The 16,711-nt window shown below is 42.2% G+C and overlaps 1 protein-coding gene across 8 annotated transcripts in view; it reads right to left on the bottom strand.

Annotated features, from left to right (window-relative positions):
* Nucleotides 1–16,711, bottom strand: part of pcdh19 (protocadherin 19) — a 51,960-nt gene that overhangs the window by 16,430 nt on the left and 18,819 nt on the right. For 4 of the 8 annotated variants that reach the window (XM_085244679.1, XM_085244712.1, XM_085244724.1 and 1 more), the window contains exons 3-4: nucleotides 7,769–7,827; nucleotides 5,816–5,988 (exon numbers count right to left, since the gene is read on the bottom strand). In XM_085244679.1, the coding sequence (XP_085100805.1) occupies nucleotides 5,816–5,988; nucleotides 7,769–7,827 (232 nt within the window). Of the gene's footprint in view, nucleotides 1–5,815; nucleotides 6,002–7,768; nucleotides 7,828–16,711 lie in introns of all 8 variants that reach the window. The other 4 variants (XM_085244672.1, XM_085244705.1, XM_085244688.1 and 1 more) reach the window with 1 other exon arrangement.

Genomic DNA, 16,711 nt, shown 5'->3' with positions numbered 1-16,711 from the left:
GTTCCCATTCTTTCCCTGATTAACCTTTAAAGACACACACTTGCAGCCTCACACACACTCAACACGCTGTGCACACACTCTCGAACAGGTTTAAAATTCAGGTACTCTCTCCTCTCTCTTTATTACACACTCGGCCCCCATCAACTTCTGCACATTACCTGTTCTTAATCTCCCTCCCTCTGTCTGGGATCATCCTGATCCCCCTGTTTTCCCATCTGCTGTCGATTGGGGCCCAGCTTTGCTAGGTGTTCAACAAACTTGGTTTCTGCGGAGATTATTAACACACCTAGCATGCCACAGCATCATGAATAAGCAATGGAGATCCGGAGCCCTATTTTCTCTCTGCCTCTGTGTTTCCTCCCTCTCTCTCCCCCCTCTCTCTCTTGCCCTGCCGCGTTGTGAACTGAATGCCAGGATTGTCTAGAAAATGAGCTGTCAGTGGAGGGCCTGCAATGAGATACATCAGGCTCATTGTGAGCCCTAGAAAATAATGAACTATTCCCATTTCTCTCTCTGATATGTTCAATACGCTATCCATGACAAGTGCAAAGAGATAAGCAGTCCCCTCTTGAGCTGATTAAATACACTGGGTATATTCAGGAGAGCTTTGGCAGAGTGTAGGTTCAGGGGATGCCATTATAGAATTATAACATTACTATATGTTTGCAGTTGATGGTGGAAATTAAGATCCTTTGCATGCCCTTTTTGTGTGTGTCTGCAGTAGCTGAGAAAGAGCAGCTAGAGGTAATGTTGCTCGCAGAAATTTAACAAAAAGCACCACGTTTTCTTAAATTCCTCTTTGGGTGTCTTTGCTGTTTGTATATAAATTGTTGGAGTGGTTTAGGCCTCGGGATTTCTTTTAAATTAGAGGACAAATAAGAGCAGTGTTTTCAGTACAGATTTAGACTCTTCTTCACAGTGTGACACAGAAAGAAAATCCTCAGACCTTTTTTTAACAACACGCAAAAATTAGGCAGCTGTTTTACATTATTAGGTGTAATTTCAATGTGACAGAGCCAAGACTTCACAGTCACCGAATTTTATTCAGCGACGTAAACAAGATAAAAAAAAAATAGAAAGAAATTTAAGCCCAGACGGACACAGCATGAAATTACATCTTTTTTCTTTAATTCTCCGCAGCTCGGAGGCAAAAATCTACATCCAGGTTGTTCATTACAGAGTTCACTACACCTGCTTGCAAGCACTCTCTGGTGTGCTTGAGCATGCAGTGTGTTTGTACTCTATCTTCCTTAATGCTTGTAATGCTCTGAGCTCTTTGTCACTGTCAGCCATTTTACCTCCACTGGTTCCACATTAGATTAGACAAATCAAAATCAAAATGGATGGTCCCAGCATAGAGTTTATATGTTAATCTGATCGTAAAGTATCATAACGCAACACGTGTCATTGACAGCCTGAATTACAACAAGGATTTTGATGCTTAATTCAATCAAATGTTGTTTGAGAATCAGTCAAACCCTCTAGCACGTTACCTCTGAGTGAGAGAAAGGGAAAAAAATCATTCCCACCTGTCACAGAGATTGTTTCTTCTTTTCCTCTTTTTATTTTCTCTCGCTAAGACTGCTTACTAGACTCTCAGCTCATCTCTCAATCTCTGTCTCCCTCACACACAGACTCTGGCTCGCTCTCCCCTTCTCGTGTTGTCAGCACAGCCCTGTTCCTGTTGCCTTCCTGATTCTGACACCTGTCAGCATTTTCGTTAGTAGATCAGAGAACTGCAAACTAGAAATGTTCCCGTGGTGAATTTAGGGCAAGTTTGCAGCAGGAACATGTGAGATGCCTTTACTCTTTCTTTAATTCAACAGGGAAAGGGAACTGCTTGACTGGCACAAAGTTGGGAGATGTGGGCTGGAGATGTTTGCAGTCAGTAGATGGAAACAGAAGAGAAAATAAAGATGGAGAGACATATGGAGGGAGAGAGAAAAAGCGAAAGAAAATCAATTAGGAACAGTGAAACCCTGTGGATCTGCTGATGGAAGAAGGGAATACGGAGAATTTTGCAGCCCACGGAGGGGGCTTCCATTCCTGGGTTCCAGCTTCAGGCACACCCCCACAGGGAGCTAACAGATAGATGAGAGATATTCTCTGGAGGTGGAGGCCAAGGAATATGTCAGAAATAAAAGAGGCCTGTTCCCTGCTCTGGCTAATTGAGCAGTCTTAGATCCCTTTGAGTTTAATAAGCCAAGAGAAAGTGATTTTATTTGAAGAACACTTACACGTTGACCTGGATACAATTCCAAAAGTGAGATCACAAAAATCTAAAGCCACAGATCGGACACTGTAAAATGACATCGTGCCCCCACCATTCCCCCCCGCAGAGATAACTCGAGCGATTTAGCGTTACATGAATCTTAATCCTTGAAATCCACGGCTCATCCATATCCATGTGAATTAAAATGTGAGCTATGACAATCAAAGGATGTCAAAAAAATAGATTAAGCCCCCTTTGTCACAGCTCCTTTAGAGTCGTCTCCTTTGCTTCTCCCTTGACACTAATAGTTCTACAGAGCTAAAGCTAGCATGTCGCACATTTCAACCAAATCCCCCCAACTTCACAGACATGCCTATAAAGATAACGAAGAATTCATTTTATATAGCTGCTCTTCTCAATTTATAGTTGCAGCGATATCATTCATTTCTATTCTGTTGGCAGATACGAGGGGGGCCATTACATGTTAAAGATATCTCTTCCTTTATAGATTTTAAGAGATTTAATGTAATTTGTTCTTCAGATACTTCCTTAATCTAATCCACTGGGCGAGGATAGTTAAGGTCAGGTTTTCAAAAAGAGTACATACACACGTCTTTTTAGATTCTTGGCAGCGATTCAGCAAATTCACTCAGATTTAAGTCGAAAGTCTCTTCACAAGCACTTTGCTCAAAGTTACCTTGGTATTTGCTCGTGCAGGAACAATGAATAATGTTGTTGAAAAGGCATTACTGACAAAAAAGGCATACAACAGATGGACAAAAGCCAAATATGAAACTCCTAAATTGCTTTAGGTGGGGAAAATGCCCGCGTTGATATGGTGCCGGGCTAGTTAGCAGCTGAATCTCATCACGCGAATGGATTCCCGCATGAAAGTCAACAAGATGACATGGATGCAGGGCCGTTGTGTAACCGTAACAGATTGTCTCCTGGGCAAACAACATCTTTACATGACACTGGGAATAGTAAACATTTGCACTGTAAAAGCCCGAGAGTTTAACCCTACCTCCCTTCCCGTTTCAGCTTCCTTTTGTTCTCAGCGCTTATCAACACAAGAAAACAGAACAATAAAAAACACACAAAAAACAAGCTTCTTCTTTCCTCAGCTTGTGCGTGTTGTTGTCCTTTGGCAATTGTAGTCTCTCAACATGTTTTGTGCTTTTGCTGGCAGGAGAGGTGCACTATACAACACAGTTACTCCCAGAAGACATCTAAACAGCGGGGTGTTTAGTGAACATGCCTATTTGTTTTCTGAAAATTCCCTCCACTCACTCACCAGAACTGGCAGATAGTGTCCATTTTTGAGCTCAACTACTTCTATATTGTAGAAACCTTTCTGCCTTTGTACTCAAGACACTTTAAGCAGAAGGGGAGAAAAAAAGCGTGAAAACGAAAAAGCTGGCCTTCTCCTGAGAAACAACAACAACAAAAAAGAAGAGGATATTGTCAAATCCTGATACGCCAGGAGACAGGACCATGCATCATGGCGAACCAGCCCATAATGTCATCCTACCATGCCCTTTACCCGTGTAATTAGACCGTTGAGATTGCAATAGAAAGATGATTTCATTTGGAATGTCATTACATTTCCGCATGCGATCTTTGCCCAATTTATTTAATAGTTATAACCGCCCTCTCATTACTTTGTGGTGTGACCACTGCTGCAGAATGACTACCAAAAGCAATGGGAAAATAGATTCCACTGAGGTATTTTGTTGTCGCTAAAGAAAAATCAGAGACCAAACGTGAGTCTGGAGCTAAAAGCGATTAAATTAATAATAAAATAAAGAAAAACCAAACCATCAAATTGTAATTCCAAACAGCAACCTCATTATCATCTATTTGTTCTGGTCAAAGGAAAGGACAGACACTGTGAAATAGCCTGTTGTTCTGTTTACCGGCTATGTGGTGCTGCATTACAAATTCAGGAGGCATGCATCCATTTGGCTGAAACAGATACAATCATTGGTGGTGTTAATGAAAAAAGATCTGCCTCAGAGAGCTCTCCCCACTCGTAATATTCTTCATGTACATTACTTCTAATTGTCTCCAATAATGAGATCCCACTACTAGAAGCATTTTTTAGAGACCCAGGAATTTTTTGCAGGTTCTGAAGTAATTACAGCTGACAACCACTAGTCAGCAGATTCGCTTTTCACTGTTCATTATCGTCTGATGCCACCAGGGTAACACCCAGCACAAGCTGATTCTCTGGTCGTCATACTTCCTGACCCTATGTATTTCTCGGCTAAGTCATTACAAGGTGTGAACTACCAGCCAGGAAGGCATATCCACATGCACGACTCCATTCTTGAACAACGTAAAATGTGGGCTGACTAATGTTATTATTACCCAGTCGAACAATATCAACAGTGAAACTCGTTAGTTAGATATGCCAGGAACCGACAGGAAAGAGCCTACAGATATCCATTGCCGCCTTTTCAACCACACCCACACACTTCACAGTCCACTGACAAAAATAGACAGAATAGATAAATAATTTATTAAAAAAATCACATAATCTTCATTTCTTTGCGCTTTTTTTTTTTTTATAAAGTCGTATTCCTTTTCGTTATCTCTTGCTCATTAAAATTTTTTCACTATATGAAGCTACGAAAGAAGAAAGTAGAGTAGTGAGAAAGTACACAGCCTTAGTAGGACAGTGTTAGAAAAAAAAGGAACTAAAAATATGTCAACGTTAAATGAGGAAGGAAAACCTAAATTTGGCATCAGTTTCCAAATTGGGGCAAACGTAAAGTTCCGATGCAAAGGATATCCATAAGAGTGTCCTCAAACGTCCACGCTTTCCTCCTCACTATGAATGAAATTCCTAATGGGGCTATCCTAAAATATCTGCAGCGTTTCACACACTGACTCTTGCGCTGCCATTGCACCTGTGCGTGTAGTGCTTCCTTTAGGACTTAAATACCCTCAGGTGCATATAGTAACATCCTGGACTCCCAGACAGCTATATCCTGCTTTTTTCCCCTCTATCTCCCTCTAACTGACCCACTCTCTACTTCAGTCTGACTGGCAGTAGTTAAGAATGAACATGACCCTTACACTGACTTCTGCCAACCAAGCGGATGTCTTTTTAAATGGGGAGTCAGAAATGAAACATCAACATTAATTCCCTGCTAAATGATCCAATTGAATAATGGATGAGGGCACATGGAGATATGTAGATTTCCACCTTCTACCTTTATGAGCCTAATTGCTGCCATTCAAGCACATCTGAAGTCAGCTCATCCTCAACAGCAGACATGGCTACTATCAGTCAATAACGTTGGCTAAGCCTGTATCAAAGGGTAGCCTTCGCCGTCACAGATCCCTCATATTAGCTGTACTAACATCAAAGACAAAAAAAAACCTGTGATGTTATTCATATACTTGCACATTTGGGACTTCCAATGGGTAAATGCATCTTAAAAGATGCTCCGGTAGCATAAAAACAGTCTCAGTGGCACACAAAAATACACATTGGTCTTATCTTGAAACTTGAAACACATCCCAAACGATGTAGCGATCCTCTAAACACACACAGTGCGCACACACATAAACACAAACAGACACAGATTTTCTTACCTTGGTCTGGCAGCTGGCAAACATTAGGAGGAACAGTCATGTTCAGCACGTCATTGACAGCCGTGTCAACATAGTGTCCCCTCTGGACATCATGTTCGCTGTCGGTCTGGTCGCTCTCCTCATGGCCGCTGTCCTTCAGACTGTTCCCCTCCAGGTCCTTGAATGTCGATGTGCTACATGGGGGCCAGGAGGGAGGAAAGGGAAATGTTGATTAACTGTCACCTCACCTAAAAACATGCTCTTTTTCATCCATCTCTAATGTGATGGTTTGTGACGACTTGTCTATCTTTCGCTTCGTGTCCCTTTTTGTGCTTTTTGTTGCTTTCTTTAACCTGGTGCATTTCCATCAATTTAAAGTGGATGAATACTAATTTACACTGGCTCTAAGTCTAAGTTAAGCACCACACCTTTTCAAAGAACAAAACCTCTTTCCAGCTTCTGTTTGCACTTCCATGTAATAAGAAGGGCGTTTAAATCTCCTGACAGCCTTCTTGGATTAAGTGGACATTTTTCAACTTCATAGATAGCAAACCAGCCACAGGATGTTTCAGCCAGGGACATTTTGGATGGATGCACTGACTTCAAGGACATCGCATTGAACAAACAGGAGGCACTCACTCACTACAATCAAACAAATACTGCAGTAATCAGGAATTCCTGGAAGGAAGATGGATGTAGAAAGTGCTGGAAGCATACAAACTGAGCATCTGCCTTGTTTGGGGCTCACAGTCAATAAAGAGGGTGGGGGCACAATCAACAGCTGCACAGTAACAGCGTGATTTCCCTTCACTTGATTTCCATCCCACTGGAACAAATTCTGCTTTACAAACAACACTAAATAGGGGTGAATATATGAACACGTGTTCATGCACGAGAGAGAGACAGAGGGGAAAAAACATGAATGAGTTTATGTAAAGACAGACGAGGGTGTTAGAGGTTAGAGGGGAGGAAGAAGACAGACTGAGGAGAAAATGAAAGTAAACAAGTGTGCACAAAAAGTGTAAAGGAAGCAAAGGACAGTGCAAGGTAGCTGCATTCCATAGTGCGAGCCTCACATTCTCCAGTGTGGGAGAGAGGACTGCAGTGGAGGTAATGCTGGCTCTCTGATGTTATCACTGTAATTGCACCTGTCCCAGACCAGAGGCTCCCTGGCTCCTGAGGGGATTTCTTTGTAGTATGCTGCAGAGGCCCACACTTGAATGCTCTTTGTTTACATTAATGCAGGGATTCTTTTGGGGAGAAATTGCCATAATGGGTTTTCAAAAGGCTGGGATGGCCTCAAACAAAAGGAAGCCTGGAATGTTCTATAGCTGCAGGTAAGAAGGGAGAACTATAGTTTACAAAGTGAGACTGCTTACAAAACCCTCTTTGGCTTGAGGGAATTGTGAAACCCATCCCAGTCTCCAGTCCTGAATTCCTCAAACCCTAGCCAAGATCTTGGTTTGGGTGAGCTGAATAACAATGCACAATGAAAACATTTATCCTTCTTTCCCTGACAAACGGGAAAAAAGGAGGCAATTATGGTCCATTCGTGACTGTTTTCTTTAAAAAAAAATATTTTAAACATAATATGACGATTAGGTAGTTGTTTCTTTTTTCCGTTTACCTGATAAAATTCAAGTTTATGTGTAATTAATGAAGCAAAGTGCATAAGTGTATCACACTTATCTGCAAATATGAAAATCATTACTTGCAGATTCTGCTGCCCTGTGTAATTTAATAATCCGAAAGTATGACTTTGTGCCTCATCCCAACAAGTGTCTACTAAACGCATTATTTTAGAGTAATACTATTTATCCTAAAATCTTATCCTCCCCTTGCAATTATACAGAATGAAGAACATGCAGGAACACATGAAAACTACTGCAACAGTAGCTGTGCACTCATTAGATAAAACAATTACAGATAACAATGGTAATGAGGTGCTGGTAACAATTCCTAATCAAGACATACCTTTTAATGAGGTGGGCTCTGCTGTTCACGTAACTGGAGTCAATGGAATAATTCTCCGTCTGTAAGAGAGTGATGGCGGAGCAGGTGGGGTGGGGGTTGTGGTGGAGGGATGATGGGGGCAACAGAGAGAGGTACTTTTAATAATGGAAGCAACCAAAATAATGTTACCAGTAATTGGCTTTCAGTAGAGATGTTATTTTACACAAAGGCCCTGGTGAGCAGCCTCGGCTTTCAAAGGGCTGAATCCTATTCTCTTTCAAAGCACACACACAGAGGGGCTGACTGGGAGTTGAGAGCTGAGGAGAGTGCTGCAGTGAGCGCAGCCTCTCTTCTCCTGTTCACCCTCCCTGCTCTCGATCCCTTGCTCCCTCCCTCCACTGCCGGTCAGCCCACTGTCTTTAAAATGGAGTCATAAGGGAGGACAGACTATCATGCAGACAGAGGGAGAAGAAAAGTTTCCCTCTGAACTCTTCACTTTTACCATGTTTGAGAAGACATTAATGTGGATATATTAAATAAATAACTGCGAGAGAAGTAGATGAAATTAAGAATGTACCAGGGGAATCTTAACTTTGCAATTGCAGATGAAAAGGCTTTCAGAATATGCATGCGATAGATCTCTGACCCACATTAGAGAATGCAGTTCAAAGAGATCTTACATTCATTTTTTTTCTTCCCAACATTTATTTAGCAAGGATAATGTCTGACGAGAAGAGCACACGGGCAGAGAAACTAGTGTAAACTAAGCAAGTAGACCCTCCCTGCATCTGCCAAGCGTCTACTTACACAAGGTAAGATGCCAGAAGGCCATAGGATATCAAATCCTCTCAAAGGACACGCTCAGTCCTGCAAAAAGCCGGGACGTGACCCTTTTGACAAGGTTTGATAAGATGCAGGTATTTTCTCCTAAAAGAAAGCGAGGCCCTTCACTTAAAATTCCATTGTGCAGATACTGTATCCTGATAACAGCTGAGTCCATGGCTGGCTTCCGAGGAAAGTCTACAGTGTACCGATATCAAAGCCCCGTTGAAAAAAGTCACCCTGATGGTAAGAAAGGTTAATGCTGGCACCGGAGCGGAGTTGCTTATTATCAAGTGAGCTGCACATTTGACAGAAGCCTGCTGTTGAGGTAGCAGTGGCCCTGCAGCTGTCATACGTGGTGACCAGACAGATTTGGATTAAAACTCAGTGTGCAACTGTGCGAACACTCTCCTTATTAGATGTTAATGGGGTTGAACATTTTGAACTTTTTCAACGTCTGAGTGGAAGTGAAACCCCAATGCAGATGAGTCTGTGCGGTGAGGTTGGGAGGGGCAGAGGAAATGTCAAACATCAGTCCCAGTTTTCTTGGATTTTTTTTTTCTCCCAATAAATAAATAAAAATAAATAAATAAAAGCGATGCTGGAAGATCACAGCGTTTACCCCTGGCGAACGGCTCCTGTGACCTATTTGCAGTTAATGTTAATTTGTTCAGATTGATGCCATTCTCACCTGGCTTTAATAACAAAGTGTGCCGTCGTTATTTGTCAGAGTCTGACACACGTCGTGTCCCTACAGTGGATAAAAACGTTTCTATAGCACAAGCCTGTTTATCTTTAAATAGTCTGACGTGCACTACGTCTGTCTTAAATAAGCACAAGAGCTCCTGCTTGCCTTCTCACCTCCTTTATGCCTCATTATTTTTTTTTGCAGGAAAAATGCATGATAATAAGCAACAGTGCAACGTGGGCTTCTGATTGGGGTTTGTTAAATTATGATGCAATATATTTATGCACTGAAGGTTAACATCATTCCTTTTCCCTTTTACCATTTACCCCTAATTAAACTTTAACTCATTAAAATGGGGAAGATAATTCATTAAAAAAAGGAATTTAATTAACATTTTATTATTATCCCATAATTTGAAGCACGCAGTGTTTGTTCCTTTGTATTACCCCTGACTCCTTTTGTTCCTGATCAGCTTGAGTCTTTTTTATATCAAAGGTAACCTGTAAACCAAATAAATCAATAATTAAAGATTTTAAAGTATGCTATTTTTCACGGATATCTGCGTAGTGCTCTATCAGATTGTCTCTGCGCATTGCTGTAACGATTCCAGTGCAGATACTTGATCTGCTACTGCGTTACATTATTACCTACGCTGCATTTTGATCGCAGTGTACACGCATTAAACTGCTTCATCTGCTATAGCGGCTGTGCATCCAGGAAAACAGAAATGAAAATGCAAGGCGTGAGTAACAAGGAGAAAACTTAATTTAAACGACAAGATAGAAAATTTTCTTGTAAATGTCACCCTGGCTGCCGCCTGTAATTGGTGTGGTTAACATGTTCTATGTGAGCATGCCTTAGAGAGGAGTGTATGCCGCTGCTCTCGCGCTGTCCCTGTACTGAAAATGAACTGTATTTTTGATAATGCAAATATCAGATAATGATTTTACATCAAGCTCTTTCAAGAGTGTACAACGCAAAGAGATTCCTCATAATTTTCTAGTCGATAGTGTTGCATCACCATCTCTTCCACATCAGCTCTTCATCCACTTTACAGCTCCCCATTAACCAAGAATGTGGTTTATTTTCTCCACTTATCAAATTGTTAGTGGAATTAGGCGAACGCCTATCATGTGAAGGCTTATTCTTGTCCACTGATGAGTCAGTCGGTAGTGCCTATTCTGAGGAATAATAGCTTGAACTTCCTGTAAAGAAATGTAATGTCTTCCCCCACATTTCTAACCAACCTCAAATTGGAGGACATGTCAATATATCTTGCTGGGAGGTCAGGTTTCAGGCAAGAGGATGAGGACTGCTTAACTACAGCGAGGATGCCACAAATGGCTACTTAATCAGGTTGGACAATGTGTTGTTGTGATTTGAGCGGCCCCAGTTTGGCGGCCAGAGCCACTCTATCCCCATAATTATTGTTCCGTTTCATCTGGAGGGCTGGAGGCAGGAATGTAGTCCCTGGTGTCGCCGGGTGACTGATAGGTAGTGTCAGCATGAGTGGGGAGCGGAGTGAAAAGAGAGTAGAGATGGGAGGAAATGGGTGAGACTTGACCTCTGGGAGACTTGCTGTCCAGTTGCTGCAGCCCAATAGCTTTCCCCTTTTCACCCCTTGCTTCTTTCTCTCCAGCAAAACCCGAAGCACAGGGACGGTGGACTTGCTTCTCTGCAGCTGAGAGGAAAAGCAATCTCCTCGCCTAGTTGCTGCCGTAAGATTTGATTTGCCTTCCTCCCAGCGTGACAATTGGTTCTGCAGTCTGGATGCAAGTGTATTCATTGTGTGGGGGCATGGGAAGCACCAGAGAGAAGAGGAGGAGTGGGGGAGTGAAGACACCAGTTGTTACACCAGTAAACACCCGACAAGTTCAGCAGATGTCACACAGATAGGAGAGAAAAAGAGAGAAAAAAAATGTCACACAGCTGCCCTACTGTATGTATTATTGAGGCTGATATGGCACAGAGTAACATTTAAACAAGGAAAAAACATCATGCACTAATGACATGCTATTTAAAAAAGATGCTGCTAACAGCTATTTGCTTTATACTTAAATTGGTTTTCCATTACAATCTAAAGAAAACAAGTGGAATGAAACATGATATATATCATATATATATACATATCATATATATATGTGTGTGTGTTAAAAATTAAAAATGCAAAAGATTAAGTTTCACTTTAATACCAGAGCAATCAACCTTTTTCTGAAATACAGCAAGAATGACACATGTCCTTGAAGACATTTGGGTGACGGGGGCTTTAAAAAGGCTACGCATCTAAAAGTAAGACAACATGGTTACAGATATGAGCGATTCGCATCTGTCATGGATGCAACTCTAAAATGTCATCAATTTAGCTGACAAAAAACATCCAGCCGTACTCCATGTGGACACAAAATGCTCTTACTGCCACACTGAAATGCACAGTTTAAAGATAAAGAAAAACAGACCAGAGAGAATCTATTACAACTGTCAGATTAAATTTTGCATTTGAGCAGACCTCCACTTTGTGTTTGAGCAGTCTGTGGTTGTGCCTCAGTCTTTGTTTATCAAGGACTCCCTTTGGCCTCACAAGGAAATGTTAAACATAATGTTCCCTGTTATTGATATCCCATTGCTAAAGCAAGGGATGAGAGGGAAGCAATCCGGGCAGGTTAAAGGAAAAACCAGCTGCAATTAGGGAAGAAAGAATGGGTTCATTATCCCTCTAGGTTCAACTAAAAGAGTTGAAAAAAGTAAGAAAGCGAGGAAATTAAAGAAAAGAATAAAAGTTTATGAAAGTGACTGTTAACACATATATAAATTTGGGGTTTTTTAAGTTTATTTATAAAACCCCATATATTTCATATTGACACCGACAGTTTCATATTCCTTTTTTATTTCTTAATACTCTTTTCTAAATGTACACTGCGAATATGAGCTTTCATCCTCTCGCACATACACACCCTCTATCTGCACTTCCCTACAAAAGCACTGCTCCAGCAATCCCTGACTTGCAGGTCTGTGCTGGCGCCCGCTGTCCTCGTCTTTAGGTCTGCACCCAGGAACGTCTCTAAGCAGCTCAGACTCAGTCTGCTTCTTATATTGTTTACCGTGTAAGAAAAAAAAGGAAAGTTTTTCGGCTCCTGAGATGCAATAACCCTCACTAGCTTCCAAACCTTTGCCCTCTAACCCAGTGACCACCATCACCACTTTCTTCCTGATTATAAAATTTCCCATAGACCCTCTGCCATCTGCTAGATTATAGATTTCCCTCTTCCTTTAGAGAGGCCCCGGCCCCTGAGGGAGGATCAGCGGTAAAAAGGGTGAAAGAGTGCCTGAGGCACAGCCGTGGTCCTGGATGAGATTACGTTTTCTATTTCTGCCTGCTTAAAGGGGTCTGCTGTGATGAATACAGAGAGTTGTTACTATTTAATATTAACTGACTCTCCTGTAAACTCAAATTATACACAATCAATTGTGATAGAGGGGAGCACGTGTGACAAATAACCTGCCACATTGTCTGCATCATTTCACTTCATCAGCCATCAATTCACCCCAAACCCAGAAGCCCATTTGAAAATCAATCATGTCACGAAACTGAGTGATTCTGTGGAGAAAGGTTTTTAAGACTTCCTCTCGCCCAGCTGTAGTTCGTGCATGTCTACACTCTCTGTAACTGGAAAAAAAAGGGTGAAATAAATGCTGTTGCGAGGTCACTTGTATCCATCAACACATTTGTTAAGTGTTCATTATTGTCACAGCAAACTAACTAACAGCTTTTCTGAAAAACAATGACACAGATACGTAACTACGACAGCCCTTCCTGCCTGTGTTTCCTCGTCTTCCCGTGTGAAATTGAGCAAATATTTGCCCATTCAAAACAACACAATCCCCGTCAACCCGTCCGCGTAAAGGACGGGGAAAACGGCCAGAGTCCAATTCTATTGCTTCCTCCACCTGTGTATATAACATCTAAAGAAAACTGCAGACCGCGTGGCCGTCTTCTATTCTGAAACAGAGACAATAGCCCAGACCAGTCTCCATGTCACTCAGGACTACAGGCTCCACACAAGTCCAGTTAGTAGAGATGTGATTAATTATACATACATTGATAGAAACAGCATTCATTATTCATGAGCTGCTCAACGTCAAAGATATTTCCCTCCCTTTCAGCATGATGAAAAGATTTTAAATAATAGCCCCCATTTGCAGATGTCTGCATTCCAGCGGAGTCGGCTGACGCTAAAGAGGCTTAAGTCAGAGCTGTTGTCTTACAGGGAATCACTGCTTGGGCCCAACATGTTTCAAACTGTTGGTGGCTGTTTGGTTTCCTGGGGGGGTGCTTTTGTTTTGCTTTTGTCTGCTGCTTTTAAGGCTTTCCGATGGAATTATAGCTTCCAATTAGAGCGAATAGGTGTCTACTGCCTCAACCAGCCACATAAAAGTGGATAAGGTTTCATTCAACACCTGTTCAGCGTTCAGGGCTGTTCAAGCTACGTGCATGTCACAAAGAAAACCTGTGCTTCTCCATGACATTAGGATCCATGGTTTTACATAGTAAATAAGGGGGAGGAAAGAAAAAGCCTCGACTATCAATGCTGTTTCCTCAAAGAAATCGGCTTACTTTTCTTAAAGCCTGTGGAGCCCAATCAAACTCAAATGGCAGGAACTTCCCCTTTAGGCAAGTCTTGAGGGATTTTCTTTAATTTGGATGTCAGACTGAAAAGTTTTCTCACTCCTCTCATCCCAAAATCCGTTAATGTGTGTATGGCGCCGCATGAGAAAGGTAGGTGGTGATTTTCTGAATAGACTCCGCGAACATCAATGAGAACATCTAATCCAGGTAGACTTTATGGTTTCCGGCCCTCTAGGAATAAGCATTACAAACACATGTTTTAAGCAGTCATTTAGTTTCTCTGAGAGAATTACTAGATAGCAATTTCACTGCTCAGTTGTGGCCTACATTAGCCAGTGTTGAGTTAGTTTGGGTGGAGGGGAGGCGGCTGAATTAGAGCACAAGATATCCCCAAAGGTTCTCCCCACCTCCCCTGGGCTGGGCCTTAAAAATAAACACTCAGAAACACTGCAGATTATGTAAACACATTCTGCTTAAATGCTTACGTGAGAGCAGTGACTGAATAAACAGCATAACTTTCAGTCACTTTCAAAATCAGTAAACTTGGAATTCATTTTTGAATAACTTGATGCACATGACGACAGAAGTCTATCAATGTGCGTGGCGAGCGGATCAACTTGAACTCTTGTACAATCTCACTTAGCGGCATAAAGGCGGCTGCCAGTCACATCGGTGCTGCTGTAGCCTCTCTTGTTCGTGTTCTCGCTCTCTCTTTTTTTTGTCTTGCTCACTGTGACAAGGCATCTTTGCAGACATTTTAGTTGGATGGAGATTTGCAGCAGCTCATTACAGACTGGGAGGCTCTGTGAGCGGATGCAGTCACTCGGAGATGGATTGAGTGGGTCTGTTTATTGACATGCCTTAATCTGACACTGGGTAAAGGGAATGAGTCACCGCCTCCAGACACACTACCACATCACAGCCACTCCAGCAAATAGGGAGGCAGCACCTAGGATACAAGTGGAACTTCATCAGTGCTCATTAATCCAACAACCCCAGGCCACTCGCTCAAACAAACCATGTTTACACTGCATGTTGGCTGGATGGAGGGGTGATGGAGCTTTTCAAAGGGCATGTGTGCAGGTGCTGAGAACTGCACACACAAATGCGCATACTGTTGCTACACGTACACATATGCACAAACACACGTACAAACAGGTACTCTAGCCTCAAGCTCATGAAAAACGTTCCCGCCCTCTTAACCCACAAGCCCCCAAACACATTATCTGTGTAGACCAGCTGCTAAAACTCACTTGATGCACTTTGTCTCGCACATCAGAGCTGGCGCTCAGATCAGGGGTTACTGATTGGGCTTGATGCCAAAGTATGTAGAGCAAAAAGGGGCTTTTATTTAACGGATCTTTTAGCTTTTGTCAGAGATGGGCCACTCCTATCAGCGATTCGGCCACGGAGGCCTAGTTAGCATTTTGATCCTATTTGCTGGTGCTCCAGTGTGACTCACATCTGGTGATAATATTTGGGATGAATCCTTCTAGACAGCTATCGGTGCTGGGATTGACAGCAGAGTATTAGCCGCACGCACATCTCCGCTGCATCTGTAAATCCAGCTTGTTAACAGGACTGTGACAGACTGCCATCAGGACGGAGACGGAACAAAAACAACAACTAATGCTTTGTGACGACACCAGTGCTTGTTTTCCATTTCACCACTAATGTTCAGTACAATGTCTAAATGTGAATTCTTTGTCTTTTATATTTGAATATAAATTTATGAAAAAAGTTTAAAAAGGAGTAAACAAGGAGCGCGTGTGAAACGCATAAGCTAGTAACTAAAATAAACCTTTTTTTGAAGAAACACACAGGCGCACAGGGAAAGCAGGCAAAGGGGAATAAATACTATGTGAGTCAGAAAGAGAATTGCACGACACGGATTTACATTAAAACACTTTGTTTTTCATGCAGAAACACACACACTCACACGCACACAGAGTCGCAGTGGGGCAGAAAGTCTGAGCGGGGCCTGATGTCTGCTCCACCGGGGACTGGGAGCGCAGCAGCTTGAGAGCAGGGCCAGTGGATAGGAGTCCAGATGTAGCAGCCTTGACCCACTCATTTGTAAGGGAGGGGTAGAGTTAGGATGGGGGGTATTTCAGCAGCTGAAACACACAGGGATTAGCCACAGTGACTTCATTTAATTTAATTTGTATTAGGGCCGTCTTTGGGGGCAAACATCGTTTTTAACTGCGAGGGGACATAAGGGGTCATGGAAAACAGCAACAGACGGTGGATCTCTGCCTCCTACCCCCGCAGTGCATCAACAGGGGAACGGGACGCACTGTATTCTCAGACGTACACACACACACACACACACACACACGCGTACACACGATTACACACACATGCACAAATAAATACACCTGAGCAAATGACTTGTTTCCCTCAAATTATGACTATATTATCAAGTCAAATCTCTCAAACTGACATGCATCTTAAACCTTGCATCAACCTTTCCATAGCTCAATTTCTTGAAATGAAGGCCTTTAATCCTTTTGTTCTGCCACCATGAACAACATGTAGTAATTTTCGTTGCTTATCAAAGCTCCGCTCTGTGCAGTTCTGTGCTTGTGTTTGTGTGTGTTGCAAACACTAAGCTGTTATCTACCAAGAACATATCTTAGGGGTGGATGTTTATCTGTGCTGATGCAGATTGGAGGAGTTCTCTTTGTCTCAGTGCAGTGGTACATAATATTATTTGTCTTTTGTTTTTTCATCGTTTATTTCTCCAAGGCTGATATAGTTTGATGTCCTATAGTGGAGAAATCCTTTTAGTTACCCCCAGGCATCTAATGTGCTTTTACTTGTAATCTGG

This window comes from Mchenga conophoros, linkage group LG2 (assembly GCF_057382185.1).
Source record: "Mchenga conophoros isolate Kocher_MC1m ecotype Shallow Benthic linkage group LG2, M_conophoros_male_GT1.1, whole genome shotgun sequence".
NCBI classification, from domain to species: domain Eukaryota; kingdom Metazoa; phylum Chordata; class Actinopteri; order Cichliformes; family Cichlidae; genus Mchenga; species Mchenga conophoros.
This window is presented reverse-complemented; position numbering and strand designations above follow the sequence as displayed.